The sequence below is a fragment of the Ictidomys tridecemlineatus genome, chromosome 8, assembly GCF_052094955.1.
Source record: "Ictidomys tridecemlineatus isolate mIctTri1 chromosome 8, mIctTri1.hap1, whole genome shotgun sequence".
In the NCBI taxonomy this organism is placed as follows: domain Eukaryota; kingdom Metazoa; phylum Chordata; class Mammalia; order Rodentia; family Sciuridae; genus Ictidomys; species Ictidomys tridecemlineatus.
The window spans coordinates 102,669,956-102,691,855 of NC_135484.1; the positions used below are offsets into that span (position 1 = coordinate 102,669,956).

Consider the following 21,900-nt stretch of genomic DNA (forward strand, 5'->3'; position numbering starts at 1 on the left):
CACTCATTGTCCTCATATCAAGAAATTTAAAAAGAAAATACAAACCAACAAAACAAAATGTACATATTCTTTCTGCATAAGGTGGACTTCATCTCTATTTCTCCCGTTCTTTGCTATAATTATAACCTAATGATTTTACTATTTTAGTAGGGGGGGGGAAGCTTACCTGCTATTGAGAGTTCAGTCTGAAACTGAGACCTCTTAGCTGTGTCAGTGCAGCAGCTCCTTCTGTATAAATGGTAAATTTATACTTAAGGCTATTTCCCTAATTAGTGGAGAGAGGGAGGAAAAAAAAAAACCCACACCTGTAGAAGGGGAGGGTTTATGATCTTTGTAAGGTGACAATCATCTCAAACAGAATGTAAGTACTTTTGTCCTATCTCTTTTTATTCCATTTAATCTTAATGGTTTAAAAGCAAGGGAGCAGTAATCTTGATTTGGAGATGAATATTTTTAAGACATACAACTATCTATTCATCAGGATCTCATGGAAGAGGATAAATATGGAATGTGATACAAGCAAATGAGGAATAAGAAAGTAATATAGAGGCACTGATCTTTGAGGTATTTTTACCTGAAGAAAATGATTTTGCTGCCCTAAACTTTCAAAGCTGCAAGGGAAAAATCTCTGGACAGGATACTTGTGGAATTGAGTAATTTTGTAAATTTTAATTCCTTCACCTTATTCTTTGAGAAAGTTTACTTTTCCTAAAATGGCTGCAATCTTAAACCCAGCACAAGTATTTGCTTGGATATCTCAGCACACATGGCAACACCTAAGTTTTGGAATGGTAAGTCATACAAATGTCTCTTCAGCATATGGAGAGTGGTTCAATTTGAATGTGGTCACATGGGAGGATGTTCTTCACTATCTTTATGTTTCATAAATTTAATAGACATTCTCTACTAGAAGACACTAGTAATACATTGGGCAGTTGGTAGTTAAAAGTGACTGGAAAAATTGTTTTAAATATCAATTATGGATCAAAATAAGTGTTTTTTAACCTTGGTGTATTCACAATTTTTAATTTTTAAAAAACATGTTACTGAGGGCAATACATTTTCCTGTTTGTACTCCTACAGAATTTATTTTTTCCTAAATGTTAATAGTAAAACAGATTTAAAATTTGAATAGAAGCTGTTATTTACAGAAAAGAAATGTTACGGAATGAAGTACAATATCCTAGGGAAAACTAATAAATTTAGGGAGGGCAGGATTATTTATGGCCTCTGAAACATAAAATAATTTCTCTAAGTTTAGATTACATCCTATTTCCATGTTCATCCAAAACAAACTTCCAATCTTTTTGAAAGTTCTTTGTTCTCTATTAAACATCAAAAATAATAAGAATAGCGGCTCTTTGCTTGAAGGAAAAATAATAAAAAAGGCAAAATGTACTTTCCCAGGAAAACTGCTTTGGTTGAAGGAAATTAAATCTGAGATAGACTAACTGGGCTAAATTGAATTTTTAATTCTGAGATTAAAAGGAAAGAAAAAACAAAGGAGGTAAATGAAGGTTGCCAATGTCAGATAAATTTAAAGGTATTTTCTTAGGTAAACAGAAGTAACAATAAACCCAGTAATAACAAATTATCATTATACTCCCAAAATACATGATTTTTTTTCTTTAATAGAATTTACTCATTAGATTCAGTAGCCACTTCTATGTGTAGCCTAGTAGAAAATTCTTAAGTGTCAATTATTTTTTTTTCACTTCCTAGTTCAATCTCTTACTAATTGTGTGATCTTAAAAACAGTTAATTAACCTTTCTGTGCCTCAGTTTCTTCATCTGCTGGAGAAAATAGTGACTACTGAGGTTTAATCCCATAGGGGATTAAAGATTGTAATTAACATAGGTATAAATACATGTATACATGTAATGGACTTAGAACAGTCCCTGGCATTCAGCAGGCACTCAATATACACCAGCCATTTTTATCATTGTTTTTATTGTATAGCCCTCTTGTCCCACTTGAAAATTTGCATTATTAATTTTAAAAACCTCTTTGTGAGCAAAAATGGGATGAAATAGGCCAAAGCACATTTGTTTTTAAATGAAACGAACCACTCTATAGTGGTTTTATGAATTTAAAAAACATTTTTCTCTCTGTACAATTTTAAAACATATAACCACCTTTGTTTATGGTTGTTACAGCACATTCATAGTCCTATAACAGAAGTTAACAAGGGAAACAAATACTTAGATCAACCAAGAGAAAGCGGTTCTGTCATGGTTTAGAAGTAAAGAAATACATTCAATAGAAGCAACTTTTAATAAGAAAAGCTAGTTAGAACACAAAACAGGCTCAGTCCCTTTAGACATGTTAAAGCCCAATTGAGAAATATGTGTGTTCTTGCTTTCATTTTTTCCTTTCTCTGAATATTTCTTGATAAATGAAACACGAGTGGATTTAGTCTTATGCTTAGAAACTAAGCCAATGCAAACCATTCAAATACTAATTAATTTTGACAGGTGAAACTGCGTATTTTTGGTAAACAGAGAATGCCAAGAAATTCTATCCAACCAAATAAAAGTAAATCCCTTAATTTTAGGTTCCAGCACAGGTGCCTCGTATTAAACAAAGCCTATTTGCTAGATATGCACAACTTAGAGTTGGGCAAATCCAAGGGCTCATATAAAGAATTTTAAATGATTACATTACACTAAAGTCTGTAACACATCCATCGTATCTCTCTCAAAAAATTTAAACCAAATTTTCTCCCTTCGGCAGAATTTTACTTGTAGTTGCTTTGCCAGCTTCCTTTCCTGAAGATTTTCTTCCCTTTTAAAATCCATTACTGATCCTCCTTACCATTACTTCCTAAGAGGAAATTGTGTTTGATCCTTTAACAAGGTGTTTCAGGATCCCAAAGATGTATGGTTGTGCTCATTACAATTAACATTAACTTCAACCTGCTTAACTATAGATGTGTTCCTGGTGGTCTCTCCCTGGAAGATATTAACAGAATTATGGCATCTTCTAAATAAACTAAAAAAAAGATTCTCAGACAGAAAAACAAATGGTAGTTAATTTATTTTACAAACAGATAAAAGAACTAAGACAATGTACAGTAGTGGCTTAGGAAAGTTTTTTCATATATTTATAGCAATCACTTATTGACACAAATAAGCTTAATACATAATAAGGACAAATTTATAAGAAAGGAATTTGTGGGGTCCAGTTTGAAATGACAATAGCCACATTAGTAGTAAACATCATCTGGGGTCGTGACCATGTATTCCAAACTCTGTACAATAAGCAAATTCATTAAGTTAGTCAGCTAAGCATTTGTGTGGGACACTAACACCTGAACTGTCTCTTAACTGACTTTTGACATGTTAACAGTATTTGAGAAAGCCAAGGTGCATTTTGGTTGGCTGTGAGATACTTTCCTCCTGCCGTAGGGTAAAGGGATACTCTACAGTCTTTAATAAACTGCATTTTATAAAATCCTGAATTTGTCCACTGCCTTCTTAGGTTTCAATATAGTTTACCTTTGGCAGTCAGTTCTTAAACACTCAGCTTTCCCAAAACAGTTTTTTGGTTGATTTTTGTTTCAAGGTCTAAATGTGCTTAGGTTCCAGTTTAATAATAATTTTTAAAAATAAAACTATGCTTTGATGAAGGCAGAAAATAAATATTCAACATCTACTCCTTAACCAACCAAAGAAATAAAATTTGATGTTACTTTTAAAGTTAAAGATACCTGGCAAATCTTAATCACTCCACAAAAAGTTTGTGAGTTAGGTAAAAGTGAAGGCATTTGGGAATTTCTCAAGTTCCAGGTGACTAGACAAAAAAACAAAAACAAAAACAAAAACAAAACAAAACAAAACAAAAAAACAAGCTATCAGCTAAAGAATGAGTGACAGCAAATACTTACATAATTATTCATTAGGCACTACACATAAACACTTTATATATAAAAAGTAATGATATGACAATTATATGCTAACCAATAAATGAGCTTCGTACAGTCATTATAAATCATTAGATCATGACTATTCTTATTTTATGTGTTTAGGCAAATAACTGCAAGATACAACAATATAAATATTCATCTTCTAGATTTAGCAGCTGCTCTAAACAGAGTTTTCAGGACTACATTAGATGCTAATTTTAAGTGCATACTAGGCTTTGGCCTCTGTAATAGAATCATAAGTTAACAGTTTTACAAATTCATAAACATTAAATTAATATAAAACAATCTTAAAAAAAAAAACTCTTTACGAGGCATCTAGTTTCTTATAGGCTTCTTCGATGAACATTGACAAGTTCTTCATCTGGGATGAACTCTGAAGAACATCCAAGTCCTTTAGAAGAGCATTTTGGTTTGGAATTAGCATCAAAATTTCTTTCTGGAGGTAAAATGGTGTAATCAGTTTTTAATATTTTCTTATGAAAAATGCCTGTTATTTAGAGAGAACAGTATAATAGTGTCAAGTATCCACCACCCAAATCACCACTTGTCAACTCATGACTATTCATCTTTCAAATCTATCTTTCCCTTTCTCTATTCCTGCTCCTCTCACCATTGGTGGATAGGAAAACAACAAAATAAAATAAAAACACTGTTAAAATTTATTTCTCAAAATGTATTCTACAGTTATAATAGTGTGTGTGTGTGTGTGTGTGTGCATGCTCGTGTGTGTATAGCATCGTCTGTAACACAAAAGTTCTTTCTTTTCATCACAATTATATCTTGGTATAGCTGTGCAATGAAATGTTACCAACAAGCTATGGACAAGAATGAGAGATCTAGCAAGGCATGGTGGATCATGCCTGTAATCCCAGCAGCTTGGAGGCTGAGGCAGGAAGATTGTGAGTTCAAAGCCTACTCAGCAAAGGCGAGGTGCTAAGCACCTCAGTGAGACCTTGTCTCTAAATAAAATACAAAACAGAGATGGGGATGTGGTTTAGTGGTCAAGTGCCCTTGAGTTCAATTCCCAGTACCTCCCACCTCCAAAAAGAATGAGAGAAATATATGAACCAACAAGGAGATATGTTCAAACTATACAGTCAAATGAGATAAGTGATTTGCCCGTTTTTCTCAGGATTAGATTTTTTTAAAGGAAGGAATAGGATATAATTTTACATATATGGAATTCATAATTGTTGATACAGTCAGTAGGGTAAATGGGTACTTACGTGAAGTGTGGGTGCTTTAAGACTGTTCTGAGAAAGTTCTGGAAGAGAGAGTACCCCACTACTATCCATTTGAAGCATCTAACATAGAAACAGAAAACTAGACATTATTTAAAAATATAGATATTGACCATTTTATTATTCTCCAAAGTTATCTTATTAAAATTTAAGCATTAAAAATTATATCTAAATTCCAGCAATATAATTTTTTCTTTTTTTTATCAGAATTTTACAGTTACATGAAGTAGTTGGGTTCATTCTGACATACACACATGGGAACTAATTTCAGTTCATGAGCCCCCTTTTCCCTCCCCCTTTTCCTCTACTCCACCCTCTTCTCTCCCATTTTTCTTCCTTTACTCTACTAGACTTCCTTTTACTCATCTATTAATTTATATTCAATTGGTTCTTTTTGTTATTCTATCCTCTCCTCCCCCTTTCCTTTATTTTACTCTAGCTTTCACATATTAGAGGAAACATTTGATCTTTCAGTTTCTGAGTTTGGCTTATTTCACTTAGCATGATATTCTTCTCCATTTCCATCTATTTACCAGCAAATATCATAATTTCATTCTTTTTCAGCAACATATTTTTAAGCAATTACCTGTTTTACCTTCTCCTCCTCTTCTTCTACCTCATGTGCCACAATTTGAATTTTGTTCTTTAGTCTATGAATATTTTCAGTCATTGATTCTGTGGTCTCTACCATTTTATCTATTTCTTCCTGAATCAGAAAGAAAAAACAATTAATATTTAAATTAAATGTTATCAAATTAACTCCATTATCTATGTTTATATATGCATATACATAAATAGATAGTCTTAAAAACCTCCTATATTAAGACAGTTTGGGAAGAAAATACTGAATTTTTCTGTTTCTTTCAAAAAACTGACTTTCTAGAAAGCTGTTTTTCCAATGTAATAATGCCTTATAATGAAACTGAATTTTACTGGAACAAGGAGATATACTCTATGTCCATGAATGCTTCTTCAAAAACTTAGCAAAGCTGCTAGTATCAGAGATCCTTGAGGACCCAAATGTGAGTCCAAGGACTGATAATGAGCACATACAGCAGCCTTCCTTACGTATGATATAACTTCAGGTAGCAGAGAAACTAATTTCAAAGTTTTTTCATTTAGTTAGGAACATCTGCATGTCTGCTATTTTAGTTTGTCAAAGAAGGCAATACTGGTCATTAGAGCTGGGATAGTAATAAAAAAAAGTGACAGTTTCCCACAGACATGAATGAAATGAGTATGGGAAAAAACAAAGGAATGAGCTGGTTGTAGGCCAAGTATAAAATTAGTTAGGTTCAGAATTCTAAAGAGTATTAAGTACTGTACTGAAATTCTTAGCAACAGTTAATGATAGCAATGCTTCTGGGAGTTAGGGAACAATTAAATACATCTTAAAGAAAATATTCAGAGGTAATAACTCTTAATACTGTTCAGCAATACAGCCAATGCTACATCAATGTTCTTCTGCAAATACCGGAAGTAGAATTGTTGCTGGCAATTACAGCAGTATTCTTCAAGAAATATAATATTTATATAAAATATAAATTCTAAATGCCTATTTTCTTAAAAGTGCACCTGCAGGTATTGGTTACTGCCAATTGCAGCTTTAATAAACTTCAAGAATTATAAATGGCTTTTACATTTTTAAATGAGAGTTAAAAACCAAACCAAAAGAATATGCAACAGGGAAAATATGTGTTCCACAAAATCTAACTTGTTTATTGCCTGTCTTGTTACAGGACAAGTATGCCAAACCTTGAGTGCCTAAAATGTTGAGACTATGAATTTAACTCACTAGAATACAAACTTCACAGAGGAAGACTTTAATTCTTGTTTTTTTTTTTTTTTTTTTTGTACCAGGGATTGAACTCAGAGGTGCTTAACCACTAAGCAACATTCCCTTTTTTAAGATAGGGTCTCACAAAGAAAAAAGTTACCTATAATAAGGATTAAAAGTTTTCATTAGAATTTATTTTGTAGCATTGTTTTGCCTATCTTCTTTGAGTATTATTATCATTCTCATGCTGTTTCTTCACCAAAATTTTGTCATTCTTTTTCAATTCCTTTAAAAAACATTTTTTATGATTTAAATTGTTTTCTCAGTTTATCTTCTTTTTAATCATACACATGATCTTTTTCAATTCCTTTAAAAAACATTTTTTATGATTTAAATTGTTTTCTCAGTTTATCTTCTTTTTAATCATACACATGATCTGTTGTCTTTTTGCTTTAGTGTTTCTGGTAATTTAACTTGCAAATGCAAACTATTTACCTTAATATCTAATTCTTTCCTGAATTCTGTAACTTCATTTATTAGTAATTTTAACACTGATTTATGATTTTTTTCCACACCTTCTATCATTTTTTCAATTTCTTTCAATTCAGTTGAGATATTAGGTTAGTGTTCTTCTGTTTTGTGCCCTTGTCCTTTTGGCATGCTTTTTAAAAATTGTCTATAGGAATGCTATTTTTGTTCCTCACTTTCAACATTTGCTTATGCTGACTTTGAAATACTATGCTCCATTGTTATGAAAGATCTGGAGATTAAAAAAACAATGTCTCAGCAGTTATACTGCATCTTCCCAGAATATGAGATTTTGTTCAGAGTTTCCTTTTCCTTAGCGTCATCATTAAGAGCACAATAATCAATCATGTTATACAGGAGTAAAACTTGTGTTACTATTAACAGGTTTCAGAAAATTACTAACAATAACTCTAGGCTGCAGTGGGAAAAAGCAATATTTCCAAGTAAGACACATAAGAGAAAACTAATGTATACAAACAGTTTAAAAACTACTAATTTGAAGACCATCTTATGCAAATAAACTCTGCCCAAAACACAAGTAGTGCTTTCATTGAGTAATTGACTACCACAAGTCTTAGACAGTATTTGTTTCTGTCACATGGATGTATTATTTTAACTGTAAAACAGAAATGTTTCCCCATATTATAAAAATCACACTATTGCTTACTACTTCTTCTGAATATTTTTAATTGATTTGTGGAAATATTAAATATTAAAATAACATTCACCATTATTATTCACTAGAATCTTAAAAAGATAACCTAACTGATCTCATCTCAATGTTTATTAAGTGGTGGAGGTAGAGCCAATACTAAAAAGACACCCTGATAAAGTAGTAATACTAGAAAGTAAGGTAGTATTACACTAGGAATAAATGAGGCAACCACCAAAATAAAAAACAAGAAAACAAAAAAACCCCTATTTATTTATAATATATTCAGATCTGTGGCTCCTATCTCTTCCACTAAATTCTTAAAACTATGGAAGGCTGGAATGAATTACTTAAGAATTTTGAAAATGCTAGAAATTCTTGAGGATATATTGTTTGCATAAAGCACTACTACCTCTACTACCTTGCAATCAGAATTGCTAACAAAGATCTAACACCCATATCTACAAACTACTTCAAATGTTTAAGGAGGACTGGGACTATAGCTTAGTGGCACAGAGCTTGCCTACCATGCATGAAGGACTGAGTTCCATCCTCAGCACCACATAAAAATAAACAAATACAATAAAGGTCCATCTACAACTACAAAAAAAAAACAAAAAACAAAACTAAAAAAAGTTGTTTAAGAATATTTTTTCCAAATTGTTTTGGTTTTTATAATTAATTGATAAGCTTCTTTAAGGTTCTCATTTGTTCATATATCCACAAATTAAAATTTTTAAAGTTCATCAACATGGCTAAGGTTATTTCCTATTAAGAAGGAATATAGCATAATGATTAAGCATCAAGCTCTAAAGTCAGACCGATTAGATTAGCATCTCAACTTGAAGCAATTTGTTTTAAGGTTCCATTAGAAATAACAATGTATGTATTTCTTTCCCATTTGTAAAATGAGATAATTAAGGTTAGACTCCAACTTACTGTAAGGATTAAGAGATATAACTATATAGAAAGCCCTCAATACACTTAAGCTATGATAACAATAATACAATGATTATATCTTTTTGCTATATACAGGATGAAACTAATGTTTTGAGATTCTAAGGCATATAGTGATGAATTCCTATAACTTTATAATTAAAAATATTAAGACAGTTCTATTAAAATAGTTTGATAGAAAACAACAATAACAACAAAAATAGGACTATTACTTCACCACAATTATATCAGAAACATTTCAACTTCAGAGACCTCAAATCCAGTATTTATTACTAGAAAAATATTATGGTAATTCTTAAAAATATTTTTTAAAGTCTCTTTCTCTTCCCCTTACCCTTCTAATTATGGATTCTCTATTCAAATTCCATACCTGCAATAATGCCAGACCTTCTTCATTAGCTGTTTCTTGTGCCTTTTCCATTTTCAGTAGATTTGAAACATTAGTTAAATATTTCAGCTTTCTGGGAGGGACTTTCATAGTTTCACACAACTGTAGTAATCTTAAGAATAGAATAAAATATGATTGTTTATTTTTGTTTTCAAACAGTTCTCTCTCTCTCTCTTTTTTCTGTCCTGATATTCATAAAGGCTATAAAATTCTTCTACCAACAATGGCTAAACTATGGTAGAAACTCCTGTCCCTCCTTCCCCAAAAAAGTTCTGGTAAAATTTATGAAGAATTATCTCAGATCATGGCTTTTCACCAAAAGAACACTTTTTATTTTACACACTTAACAACTTACATGTATTTTAAAATCAAAATTTCCTTTTATTACCTATATATGTTTCTTTAAAAAAAATTTTTTTGTTGAAGTTGGACACAATATCTTTATTTATTTATTTTTATGTGGTACTGAGGATCGAACCCAGTGCCTCACACGGGCTAGGCGAGCACTCTGCGCTGAACCACAGCCCCAGCCCTTATATGTTTTTTAAACTATGATGGCACATAAATCTATTACTAATTGTGAATTGTTGGGTTAAGAGAGTCTACTAGTCAATTTACATTAATCATACATGAGAGTTTTTACCACAAAATTAATTCAACACCAAGAAGTGCATTACCTAAGCTGGGTCTGAGACTATATCCCAGAATTTTCTAACTGAAGCTAAGGGGATAAAAGTATTTTTTTTCCCTGTTTTTTTATAAGGCTGAAAGATGTATACTATAGGGAGCTGTATGTTTACATTTTTAATCTAGAGAGAACAACTGATAGCTAAAAAGAACTAAAAGAATGGAGATAGCATGGAGAGAAAAGCAGAAACAAGACTAATATGTGAAAATAGGTTCCTGTAGTAAATATCAATTTGGCATATGTTAAGTTAAACAAAATGAAATACATTTATTTACTGTAGAGATTATTATATGTTAATATACGCAAATATAATTTGTCACAGATTATTTTTATTCATAGAATGTCTTTAACACCAAGTGTTTCAAATACGCTTTGAGAAATGCTGCTATAAAAATATTTATTCAGATTTCTAATTAAGACCTAGTATAGATTCTAATGCTGCACTATGTTGTGTCAGAAGTAAGAATATCATGGGATGATTACTTTGGTAACTAAAGAAAGTGAGTTGTGAAAGTAAAAATGTAAAGAAAATAGGCAGGCTTTGAAATATATATCTTCATAGCTACATGAAGACAATTGCCTATCTGTTGAATATAATTTCATCATTTCTGACACTCTGACAACAATTATTATGTACTATGATATTGTCATTCATATGCTAAGCAACACTGTTTGTCTTATATATTTAAAAAATTAAAAAAAATTTTTTTTTTTTTTGGTACTAGAGGTTAACCCAGGGGAACTCAACCACTAAGCTACATCTCCAGCCCTTTTTAATTTTTTTTTTTATTTTGAGACGTGGTCTCACTAAGTTCTTTAAGGTCTTACTAAACTGATGAGGCTGGGTCTAGAACTCGTGATCCTCCTACTTCAGCCTCCCGAGCTGCAGGGATTATAGGTATGCATCACCACACTCGTCACTGTCTTATGAGTTTATATAGCTGGTTTTATTATACTTCTCTTCATTAAATTTTTTGGTATCCTCCTTGTTCTTTAATAGTGGCCATTATATCTTTATGAAGCTTATAAGCTTACTTCCAGCAGTCCTTCTGTTCAATTTCTTTTAACAAACTCCTACCCTTACCTACCCCATTATATCCCACTCTATTTTGCTACTATGGTTGAGAACTAAAGAAAAGGAAATAGAATTTGTGCTCAAAGGACTCATAGGCAATAAAAAACTAGTTCATAGACATTTCTAGGCTAACCTGAAACTGAAATGTAAAACATGATTTTATGAAAAGAATAGTTGTGCTAATACTAGAGAAAAGTAATCACTGAAAATCATGGGCAGTGGTGTGGTTTTTAAGAACACTTGAAAAGAAACCTGTTAATGACTTGTCACAACATAAAGAGCAAAAATATCTTGAAACATGGCAATAAGAGTTTTGTGATTCTCTGGTATTTTATACAAATTCTCTGAAACTGAAATTATTTCAGTAACACATGCAGCAGCAGTTTAGGTGAAAACACATATTTCCAAGCTGTGTACTTTATTAAAAAAAAAAAACACAAAACCTTACATTTCATAAATGTCAATTTTAGCAACAGAAACAAAATCAGACTTTAAAAAATTAGTCATTTTTTAGTTGCATAACTATATTACCTTATCTTCAGGTAGTTGAGATGACATTGTATTTGTTCCTTTTCTTTAATTTTGTTACTCAAAATTGCTCTAGGAAAAAAATATTTTAAATAAATATTTATTTAAAACACAAATGAATATGTGTACTTTTTCTCTCTGAATCCTCTCTAGTGCTCCACTTTACTAGACAGGCAGAATCAATCACTTTTCCTTTTTTATTAAATATGTTTTAAACCAAAGTATAATGCAATTTTAAAAATCATATTGTATTATAAGAATTTTTGTGCCTCATTTTTCTGATAGAATTTAGCTCTACAATAGCAGAATTCTGTCTTAATTTCTTTGTATCCCCAGTAGCATTGTAGCTTCCATAGAAAGAATCACTTTGAACTCAATTTCTTCCAGCATCCTTATTGACAGAACAAATTAAAATTTTTACAGAAAGTGCATCAGGCCACAAAGACTAGACTTTTATTTCACTGACAGAATCCTAAATTTCAAAAATTAAAGAAGACTTTTTGCAGAAGGTTAATGCCCTCATAAGGTATTAAGTTTATCTTCTTCTGAAACAGAAAAGGAATCCATCACTTTAACATATAGTGATATTTTAAAAAATGTCTATAGGAAACAAATAAGTAGGAACCAAAGGAGTTAAAAGGAAAAACTGTATACTCACATTATTACTGATTCTATCATAGTTTGCAAATGCTCTCTGGTACTGTTTGAAAGAAGTTGCCAGGTTTTTCTCTTGTTGGATGCTATCTTTATCTGTTTTAGATTAGTATGTTTTATTTGTTCTGTTATTGATAATAGAAGAAGACTTTGGTCAATTCAGAAAGCTTACTTGTTTTTACTTAAAAATTACTTTTTTTAAATCTAAAAATGTTAAGGGAATTATAAAAACAAAAAAATTCACTTTTTATTATATAGCTATAACGTGCAAGGTGTTGAATATGAGGGGTTTTTTTTGCCTACTATTGTGTTAACTAAAACACTAATATTGGAATACAAACCTCAAATATACTAGGGATTGAACTCAGGAGCACTTAACCACTGAACCATATCTCCAGGCCTATTTTGTATTTTATTCAGAGACAGGGTCTCACTAAGTTGCTAAGTGCCTCGCCATTGCAGAGACTGGCTTTGAACCCACGATCCTCCTTGTCTCAGCCTCCTGAGCCACTGGGATTAAAGGCGTGCACTACCGTGCCCAGCTCAAATAATTTTAATTGAAGAACTAAGCTGTGATTAATTACAGCTTGGTACTCAGAAATGACTTGAATTCCTTAAGAACTTCACTAAGACAAGAAAATGATTTCTACCAAATACTGGAAGGGAACTGGAACAAAACAGACTAATGGAACCACAAATAGATGTTCAATATGAATTACATTGTACTGATAAGGGATAAACAAGAATATATAGTATTGGCTCCCGTAAATATCCGTTTGAAGAAAAACAATGTTAAAAAATTACAGATGTGCAGAGCATTACAAAAGAAAAAAGGACTGTGCCCTATGAAGTATAAAACCAGAACCTCATCTTTGGGGAGGAAAGACACAAATCATACCAACGAAGAAATGATGTTCAATGGGGCTGAGGATTAGCCTCAGTGCTACAGCACTTGCTTGGCATATGTGAGGCCCTGGGTTCGATCCCTACCACCACCCACACACACACACAAGGAAAAAAAGAGGCAATGTTTAAGAAAACAACAACTTCAAACTAATTATTCCAAACAAACTTAGTGGTTCAAAACTAATCTATACAGTTATACAGTAGTGATAGAACATAAAGCATATGTGTCTTGAAGAGAAATAAGTAGGTTTGTCTCTATTCATAGATCAGTAATAATTCAGATTGTGATATGATTTTTCTCTAGTCCTATTAACTTAGTGGCATAGAAGTCTAGATGGTATTTTGTTGGAGATATACAGTAAAATTTCAGTTGACCAAAATAATAACCATATCTTACAAAAATCTGAATTTCGGGATTTATTATTATCTTTAGCTTTTGCAGAATCCATAAACAAGATGCTGAAAATTTGTTCACGGCTTGAAAAAGTCACACAGTAGTTAAGATATAGGCAAGGAATACCTTCAGAAGACAAATTCTTTGGATGATTTTTATTTCTTTTTCCTGTGTTTCTAACCTAAAAGGAAACACACACAGAATTAAACATCAGATAAATATCATCGTAACAATAGATTTGTCATATATATTGAAGAGGATTCATATACCCTCTTGTGAGTAGAAAAAAAGTTGCTGATATTGTTTCCACAGAAAAAAAATTTTGATCAATTCATGTATTCTTTAATAGGGAAGGGCTGCTAGATATATGCCTGTAATTCCAGGGAGGCTGAGATAGGAGGATGGCTAGTTAGTGAGACACTGTCTCAAAAAAAAGGCTGTGGCTAAGTAGCTAGGCACTACTGTATTCAATCCCTGGTACAAAAAAAGGGGGGGGGGGAAATTTAGTTAAAATTATAAATTCTATTTTCTCTCTATGCTAATAAAAATCTACACCAAAAGACAGACTCTTGTCTTTTAACATAGAAATGTGATAAGAATGCATAGATTTTTTTCCTAAACTTTGCATTTAAACAACTTAGCAATACCCCCAGGGACCCTTCTTCCTCCAAGAATTCTATGGTCAATGTTTATTTTTAGATTTGGATGTAACAATTTTTATTTGACAACTTCCTAAATGTTACAAAAGTTTTCAGACTATGAGATGAATTCTATAATTTGTAGGAAGTCTGATCCTCAGACTTCAAATATTTTTCTTAAATACAAGAGATGATGTTTCTAATCAAAAGAGTACTAAATGGTGAGACCTGATATTTTCATTACCTGTTTCTCAGACAACTCCAGTTCCTCATCATTGATTTTTCTTTTTGAACTTCTTTTCAACTGTTGAGACTTCTTCTTAGAAGCATTTGCTTTACCAGGCATCTCGATCTACATAGTAAAAGAGTAACAATGTTTTAAAAAGTGTGTAAAAATGAAAAGAACACTGAAAAATGCTAAAGCCTATAATGTTTTAATTTTTCCTTCTTTAAAAATAATAATTTAAATAAGTTTTAGGGAGAGTATTATATGTTTTTAATACATTTAAACATTTAAAAAAAAATAATTTGGCTTTTTGTATCAGGATATCTAATTCAATTTCATTTTTTGAAATTGTTTCTATTTTTATGGCTTTAAAAATGATTTAAAAATGCTTTTGCATCTTTCACCTCCTATCCTCCATACGTTATCTCCATGTTAATATCAAAAAATTATAAAGAGACAGAAAATGTCAAATCAAAGAATAATATCTTCTGATTTTAAGTAATGGGTTTTCCCATTGTTCAATTTATGGAAAAGATAGGAGGAGATAATTTTTACGATTATATTATCAATGAATATTTGTGGCTATTAATGTGACAGCCTGACACTTATAAGGATTTAAGTCACATTTAAATACACTATGTACATTTTAACAAGAGTACAAAAGTATACCAACTACAAAATACACATGGGAATGGTGCTGTCAATGAGAATACTTAGAACAATTCCTTTTCCCTAATAGCCCTTTATCACCAAACTCATTTCTGATAGAGGAATGAGTTATGTATTCTTATACTAGACCACAGGAGTAAATAGGTTACAAGTTAGGTATAGTACCCAAGGAAATATGTACACACACACACACACACACACACACACACACACACACACACACACACGCATATATTGTTTATAGGTACATATACTGGATATATAAAGTACTCACCATTTCTTTTCTAAACATACTTCTCTCCTATTGATAATTCTGCCATTCATGTACACACTGTCCCTTTACCTGAGCTGCTCTCTCCCCTATCTTACCTATCCTCTCAGATTATGAGCCATCTTCTTCCCAAAGCCTACCTAAAAATGCTACTTCATTTATTCCAAAGTTTGTGGGCTCTTATGTCCTCTCTCATTTTACACTTACAGTTTGGATGTTATTCACTTTCTCTATTTAATATTCTTTACCCAATAACATGTAATTCAGCACTATTTTAAATTTGATTCTCAAATTGGTGTAATTCCTTTAAATACAGAAATTGAGAATCACTTCAGAGGTAATGCTTTGTTTTTCTCCATTCATTATGATGCTGGCTTTGGGTTTATCATACATACACAGCACTTTTAATGAAGTTCCTTCTTGTTCTAGTTCTACACTGTTTTTTAACACGAATTGGTGCTGAATACCACCAAAGGCTTTTTCTGCATCTATTAAAATGAACATGTATACAACTTCAGTCCTTAATTATATTTGTTATAGATTATATTTATTGGTTTACATATATTGACCCAACCTTGTATTTGTGAATGAAAATAACTTAATCATGTTGTACAATATTCTTAATGTGTTTTTAAATGTGGTCAGCTAATCTTTACTAAGGATATATGCATCTATATTCATCAGGGATTTTGGTCTAGTTTTCCTTCCTTGATGTATCCTTATCTGGTTTTGTTATCAGGGTGATACTGTGTTCATAGAATGGATTTGGGAGGGTTCCTTTCCTTTCTATTTCATGGAAATAATTTGGAGTGTACTGGCACAAGTTCTTTAAAGATATAGTAGAATCCAGCTGAGAATCCATTTGGTCCTGAGTTTTTCTTGTTGGAAGGCTTTTTATTACCACTTCAATCTTGCTGCTTGTTTTGGTCTGTTGAGGTTTTCTCTATCTTCCTAGCTCAATATGGGTAAGTTATGAGACTAGAAATTTGTCAATATTTTCTAAATTTTCCAAATTATTGAAATGTTTGTGTTCAAATTAGTTTCTGAAGATCTTCTGGATTTCAGCTATGTCTGTGGTGATATCTCCTTTTTCATCTCTAATTGATCTGGGTGTTCTGTCTCTCTTGGTTAATTCACCAGGGTATATACATCTTATATGTCTTTTCAAAGAACCAACTTTATGTTACACTTATCCTTTCTGTTGTTTTCTATTCTTTATTTCATTAATTTTGGGTCTGATCTTAATTATTTCCAGTTGGAATTAGTTTTTTTCCTAGGGCCTTGAAATGTAACAACTGATTGTTTATTTGGGATTTTTTTTAAGTATAGGTATTCAATGTACTCTTACCACTCCTATTCAATATAGTACTTGAAATTTTAGCCATGAATAATTAAGACAAAGAAGGAAATTAAAGGGATATAAATAGGAAAGGAAGAAATCAGATTATCTATTTGTAGATGATATGATACTACACATAGAAGATCCAAGAAACTCCACCAGACTTCCGGAGCTGATATTGAGCAAAGTAGCAGTATACAAAAATCAATAGCTTTTCTATTCAGCAATAATGAACTTACCTGCCCCCCGCAAATCTAACCAAATTTAGATTTGGTTAAAAGACCTCTATAATGAAAATTATAGGCCACTCCCTTGTACACTCCCCTAGGGCAACTGAGAATCAAACCCTGAATCATTCTACCTCTGAGCCACATCCCTAGCTCCCCAGTTTTTTTTTTTGTTGTTGTTGTTGTTGTTTTTACTCTCACTAGGTTGCTCAGGCCAGCATAGAACCTGGATCCTCCTGCTTTAGTCTCCTGCTTTGCTAGGATTATAGGCATGCACCACTGCATGCACGTTAAAGGAAGAAATTGAAGAAGACATTAGAATATGGAAAGACCTTCCATGTTCTTGGATAGGCAGAATTAACATTTTTAAAATGGTCATATTATCCAAAGCAATCTACATATTCAATGCATTCCCACTGAGGCAGGACCATAACCCCAGATTAAAACCCTAGGCTAAAGCTTGATTTCTTGTTTTTATTTTTGGTTGTCTGAGTAGAAGACCCCACTCATTCTTCGATACCCATATGTTCTGTTGTTGCTCCAAGTTTCCTTGACTACCCTAACATTAGTTAACCTCATTAAGGTGTTTTGAACCCAAGCAATTCTTTTGTTTTAAGGAACAAGTATAGATAAATTCAGGTTAACAAACACATTAAATCATCCCATTATGGGAATAAGAAATTAAAGTTGTGCATCTTCAATTGAGAAAGAGAAAGAGAACAATCAAAGGGGAACTTTCCATTGAAAGGTTGGTTCTTCATCAAAACAGTATAATCACTCCTAGGCAGTCACCTCCCATGCTGTAGGAGCTTTCCTTGCTTGTTTCTAATAAATCTGCTACTGAATTCTCACCCTCATCATTGTGTACTTCATTCTTTGGGTGCATGAGACAAGAACCCTCCAGCACTCACATGACCCTGTGTTACACCATCAAAATATCAAATACATTTTTCACACAACTAGAAAAAAGTCCTAAAATTTACATGAAAGAATAAAAGATTAATAATAGTCAAAGCAATTATGAACAATAAGAATAAGGCTGGAAACATCAAAATACCTGATCTCAAATTATACTAGACAGCTAGAGTAACAAAAAAGGTATGGTACTGGCATAAAAACAGACATGTAAATCAATAGAATAGAACAGAAGACACAGACACAAATCCACATAGATACATTTATCTGATCTTTGGCAAGGGAGTCAAAAACATATGTGAGTAAGGATAGCCATTTAAACAAATGGTACTGGGAAAATAGGACATTTATTGGCAAAGAATAAAACTAGATCCCTCTCACCCTGCACAACAAACAACTGAAAGTGGGTCAAAGACCTGAATATTAGACCATAAATTTTACAACTGATAGAGGAAAACAAAAGGTCAATACTCCAGCACGCAGCACATAGGCACAGGCACAGACTTCCTTAATGAGACTCCTAAAGCTCAAGAAATGAAACCAAGGATGGACAAGTGGGATGGTATCACATTAAAGCTTCTGCATAGCAAAGGAAACCAAGAGTGTAGAGAGAGTCTACTGAATGGGAGAAAAATCTTTACCAACTATTCTTTCAACAGATTAATATCCAGAATATACACAGAACAAAAAACACTTAACATTAAAAAACAAAAACAAAACAGAATAACCCTATCAACAAATGGGCAAACAATCTATACAGACATTTCTCAAAAGAAGAAATACAAATGGCCAAGAAATATATGAAAAAAATGTTCAATATCCTTATCAATTAAGGAAATGCAAACCAAAACTATACTGCAATTTTGTTTCACCTCAGATAGAACAACAAACATCAACAATACAATAATAGTGGGGCGCAGTGGCATATGCCTGTAATCCTAGCAGCTCAGTAGGCTGAGACAGGAGGATTGTGAGTTCAGAGACAGGAGGATTGTGAGTTCAAACCCAGCTTTAGCAATGACAAGGTGCTAAGCAACTCAGTGAGACCCTATCTCTAAATAAAATACAATAGGGCTGGGGATGTGGCTCAGTGGTTGAGTGACACTAAGTTCAATCCCTGGTGCCAGAGAGAGAGAGAGAGAGAGAGAAAGAATACAAATAATAAATTCTGGTAAGAGTGTAAGGAAAAAGTCTCATATTGTTAATGGGACTAAAATTTAGAACATCCACTGTGGAAATCAGTATAGATTCTTCAAAAAACTAGCAGTGGAATGATCCTATGACACAGCTATTCCACGACTTGGTATTTATGCAAAATAATTAAAATCAGTATACTATGGTGATACACACATGCATATGTTTATAGCAGCATATTTCACAATAGCCAACTTATGGAACTAGCCTAGATGTCTGTCAAAAGATGAATAGTTCAAGAAAATGTGATATATATAATATATATATATATATATACACACACACACACACACATACATATATACACACACACACACACACAATAGAGTTTTACTCAGTCATAAAGAATGAAACTATACCCTTTGTTGGTAAATGGATGGAACTAGAAAATATTATATTAAGTGAAGTAAGCCAGACTCAGAAAGTCAAGGATTGAATTCTTTTTCTTATATGCGGAAAACAGATGGGAAAAAAAGTGATCCCATGACAATAAAAGGGAGACTATAATAGAGTAAGAAAGGAGATTCAAAGGGAGGAGGGAAAGAGGAGGTACTGTGGAAAGAAACTGACCAAATTACACTATGTCCATATATGAATATACACAATCATCCTCACTTTTATGTATACTTATAATGCACTAATTAAAAAAATACAATGGAGACAAGTAGAGTAAAGGAAGTAGGGAAAGGGGAGGTACAGGGAAATGAGACTGATCAAAGTATGTTATGTGCATTTATGAATATGTCACAATGAGTCCCACCATTATGTATAAATTATAATGCTCTAATAAAAACTACAAAAAGAAATTGAGCGTAATAAAAGTTTCCATAACAATATGAAAAAGTAATTTTATGTATGTCAAGTCTAATCATAAAATAATTGGCCTTGTTTTTTGAATCTCATTTTTCTGGTGTAATATTTAAAGAGTGGACTTTATTTTTAGACCAATTATAGTTTTACAGTGAAACTGAGCAGTAAATATAGGGAGTTCCCATATAGCCTCTGCCTATGCCAATCCACTCCAATTTCTCCCATCAACATCTAACACCAAAGTACTGGAGCTGCTACAACAAACCTACCTTGTCATATCAACCCAAATCCATAATTTAGATTAGTCCATTACTGATGTTGTATAGTCTATGGGTTTGAATAATAATTAATTTTAAATTGTATTTTACAAAAAGTATCAGTTGTGCATGACAAGATTTTTTAAAAAAAATCAGTCCTTTGTCAAGATTTTAGAAAGAATTGTTTTAATACTTACTTGAGGTCATAAAACACAGCATAAAAGGTTTCTAAACCTCAGCATTATTAATATTTTGTATGGGATAATTTTTGGAGTTGTTGTTGTAGGAGGCTATCCTGTGCACTGTAGGATATTTAGAAGTATTCCTTGTCATCATGCTTCAGAAGCTAGAATCCACCCACTCACAAAGAGTGAAAACCAAAAATGTCTCCACACATTGTGAAATTTCCCCTGATGCAAAACTGCCCTATGTTGATAACCACTGCTATGGTGGTTAAGAGTAAGCCAGCGATGAGGATAAATAAATTGTCCAGGCTGCAAATCCTAGCTCTGCCACTTAACAAGCTATATAGCTTTGAAATAATTAACTCAGTTTCTGTATTAGTAAAATAGCTTAATAAGAGTACTAACATCAGAGTGGCTGAGGGGCTAAAATGATTTATTACAGAACATATAAAGTGCATAGAACAATACTTGGGTTACAGTAAGAGCTCAATAACAAAAGTCGTCTTGAGATAACTGTGGTGTATATAAAAAGAAACAGAAATTTTGTCCTGAAACCACTGACTTGTCATAGTGACTAGAAACAGATATGGCAATTCCTATCTATCATGTGGTAACTGCTATGAAAGAGACATGACTGAATGAATACCTCAAATTTGATTGCGTGTACATGTAGGAATACACAGTATTTAAAGAAACCATTATTTGAATTACAATGAAATATTTAGCCAGAAGAAGAATGAATGAACGACGTTTTTAAGAGAAATCGGCAAAAGCAATGGTAGGTCAGAGGGAATGTAACTGGTGTCGACGGCAGGAAACCTTCAGCGAGGCTTTCACAGTGTAAGGTAGGAGTAGAAAGAAACAAGGCACCAAGAAGAGTTTGCAGTCGGACTGTACACCAAAGAGGGAGGTATCCCACGTAGTCTGGTTTCCCCATCACCTTGCTGAAGCTCAAATCAGGGTGCTCAACCCAGAGGGCACAAGAGGGTGCACGACCCCTGAAGAAACACCGACACTGCTCTCTAAAGCTGCGCAGACCTTTGGTAATGTGGCCAAGGAGGATGACCACAGTGAGAACCATGCGCAGCTTCGCTCCCTGGAGAAAAAACAAATACCTCAGCCTTCGGCTCCTGAGTTGCAGACTTTTTGGGACATCGGACATTTCCCCTTGAAAAACCGCCTCGCTCGTCAAACAGAAATCTCGGAGTTTGCTATAAACGCGTTGGTTACGAAACTCATCCCTTAACCTGGATTCACGACTCACCACTGACTGATTCTTCTTCAGTCTCCCTGGAACTTGTGCTCAGACTACTTCGCGCCCAAATAATCAAAAGCCGGAGACCCGGAATAACATGAGAAGAAAGCGGAAATGCTTGCAGTAGAAGGCGGTCGTCCAGGCCTGCTCCTGACGTCATCAGGAGCGCGCTCGCAGAACGTGTGATTTGATTGGTCTGG

General features: G+C 32.9%; 1 protein-coding gene across 2 annotated transcripts; it reads right to left on the reverse strand.

The window, feature by feature from the left end:
• Positions 1–3,020: 3,020 nt before the first annotated feature.
• Positions 3,021–21,868, reverse strand: Cenpq (centromere protein Q). 2 transcript variants are annotated; one of them, XM_005318591.5, is made up of 9 exons: positions 21,710–21,868; positions 14,597–14,704; positions 13,841–13,895; positions 12,419–12,539; positions 11,764–11,832; positions 9,452–9,581; positions 5,754–5,873; positions 5,153–5,230; positions 3,021–4,362 (listed from the first exon to the last, which is right to left on the reverse strand). In XM_005318591.5, the coding sequence occupies exons 2-9, from the start codon at positions 14,696–14,698 to the stop codon at positions 4,231–4,233; spliced, it is 807 nt and encodes a 268-aa protein (XP_005318648.2). In that variant the 5' UTR covers positions 14,699–14,704; positions 21,710–21,868; the 3' UTR covers positions 3,021–4,230. The 2 variants fall into 2 exon arrangements, with proteins under 2 accessions (XP_005318648.2, XP_040138700.2); XM_040282766.2 differs by lacking the exon at positions 21,710–21,868 and adding an exon at positions 21,561–21,699.
• Positions 21,869–21,900: the final 32 nt, after the last annotated feature.

Bases quoted from the DNA above. Each gene is read 5' to 3' on its own strand.
- Cenpq (XM_005318591.5), bottom strand. From the start codon at position 14,698: ATGCCTGGTAAAGCAAATGCTTCTAAGAAGAAGTCTCAACAGTTGAAA. The intron at 12,540-13,840 runs GTATTCCTTGCC...TATCAATAACAG, and splicing joins AAAGAATTTGTCTTCTGAAG to AACAAATAAAACATACTAAT. The intron at 5,231-5,753 runs GTAATTGCTTAA...TTTCTATGTTAG, and splicing joins AGGAGGAGAAGGTAAAACAG to ATGCTTCAAATGGATAGTAG.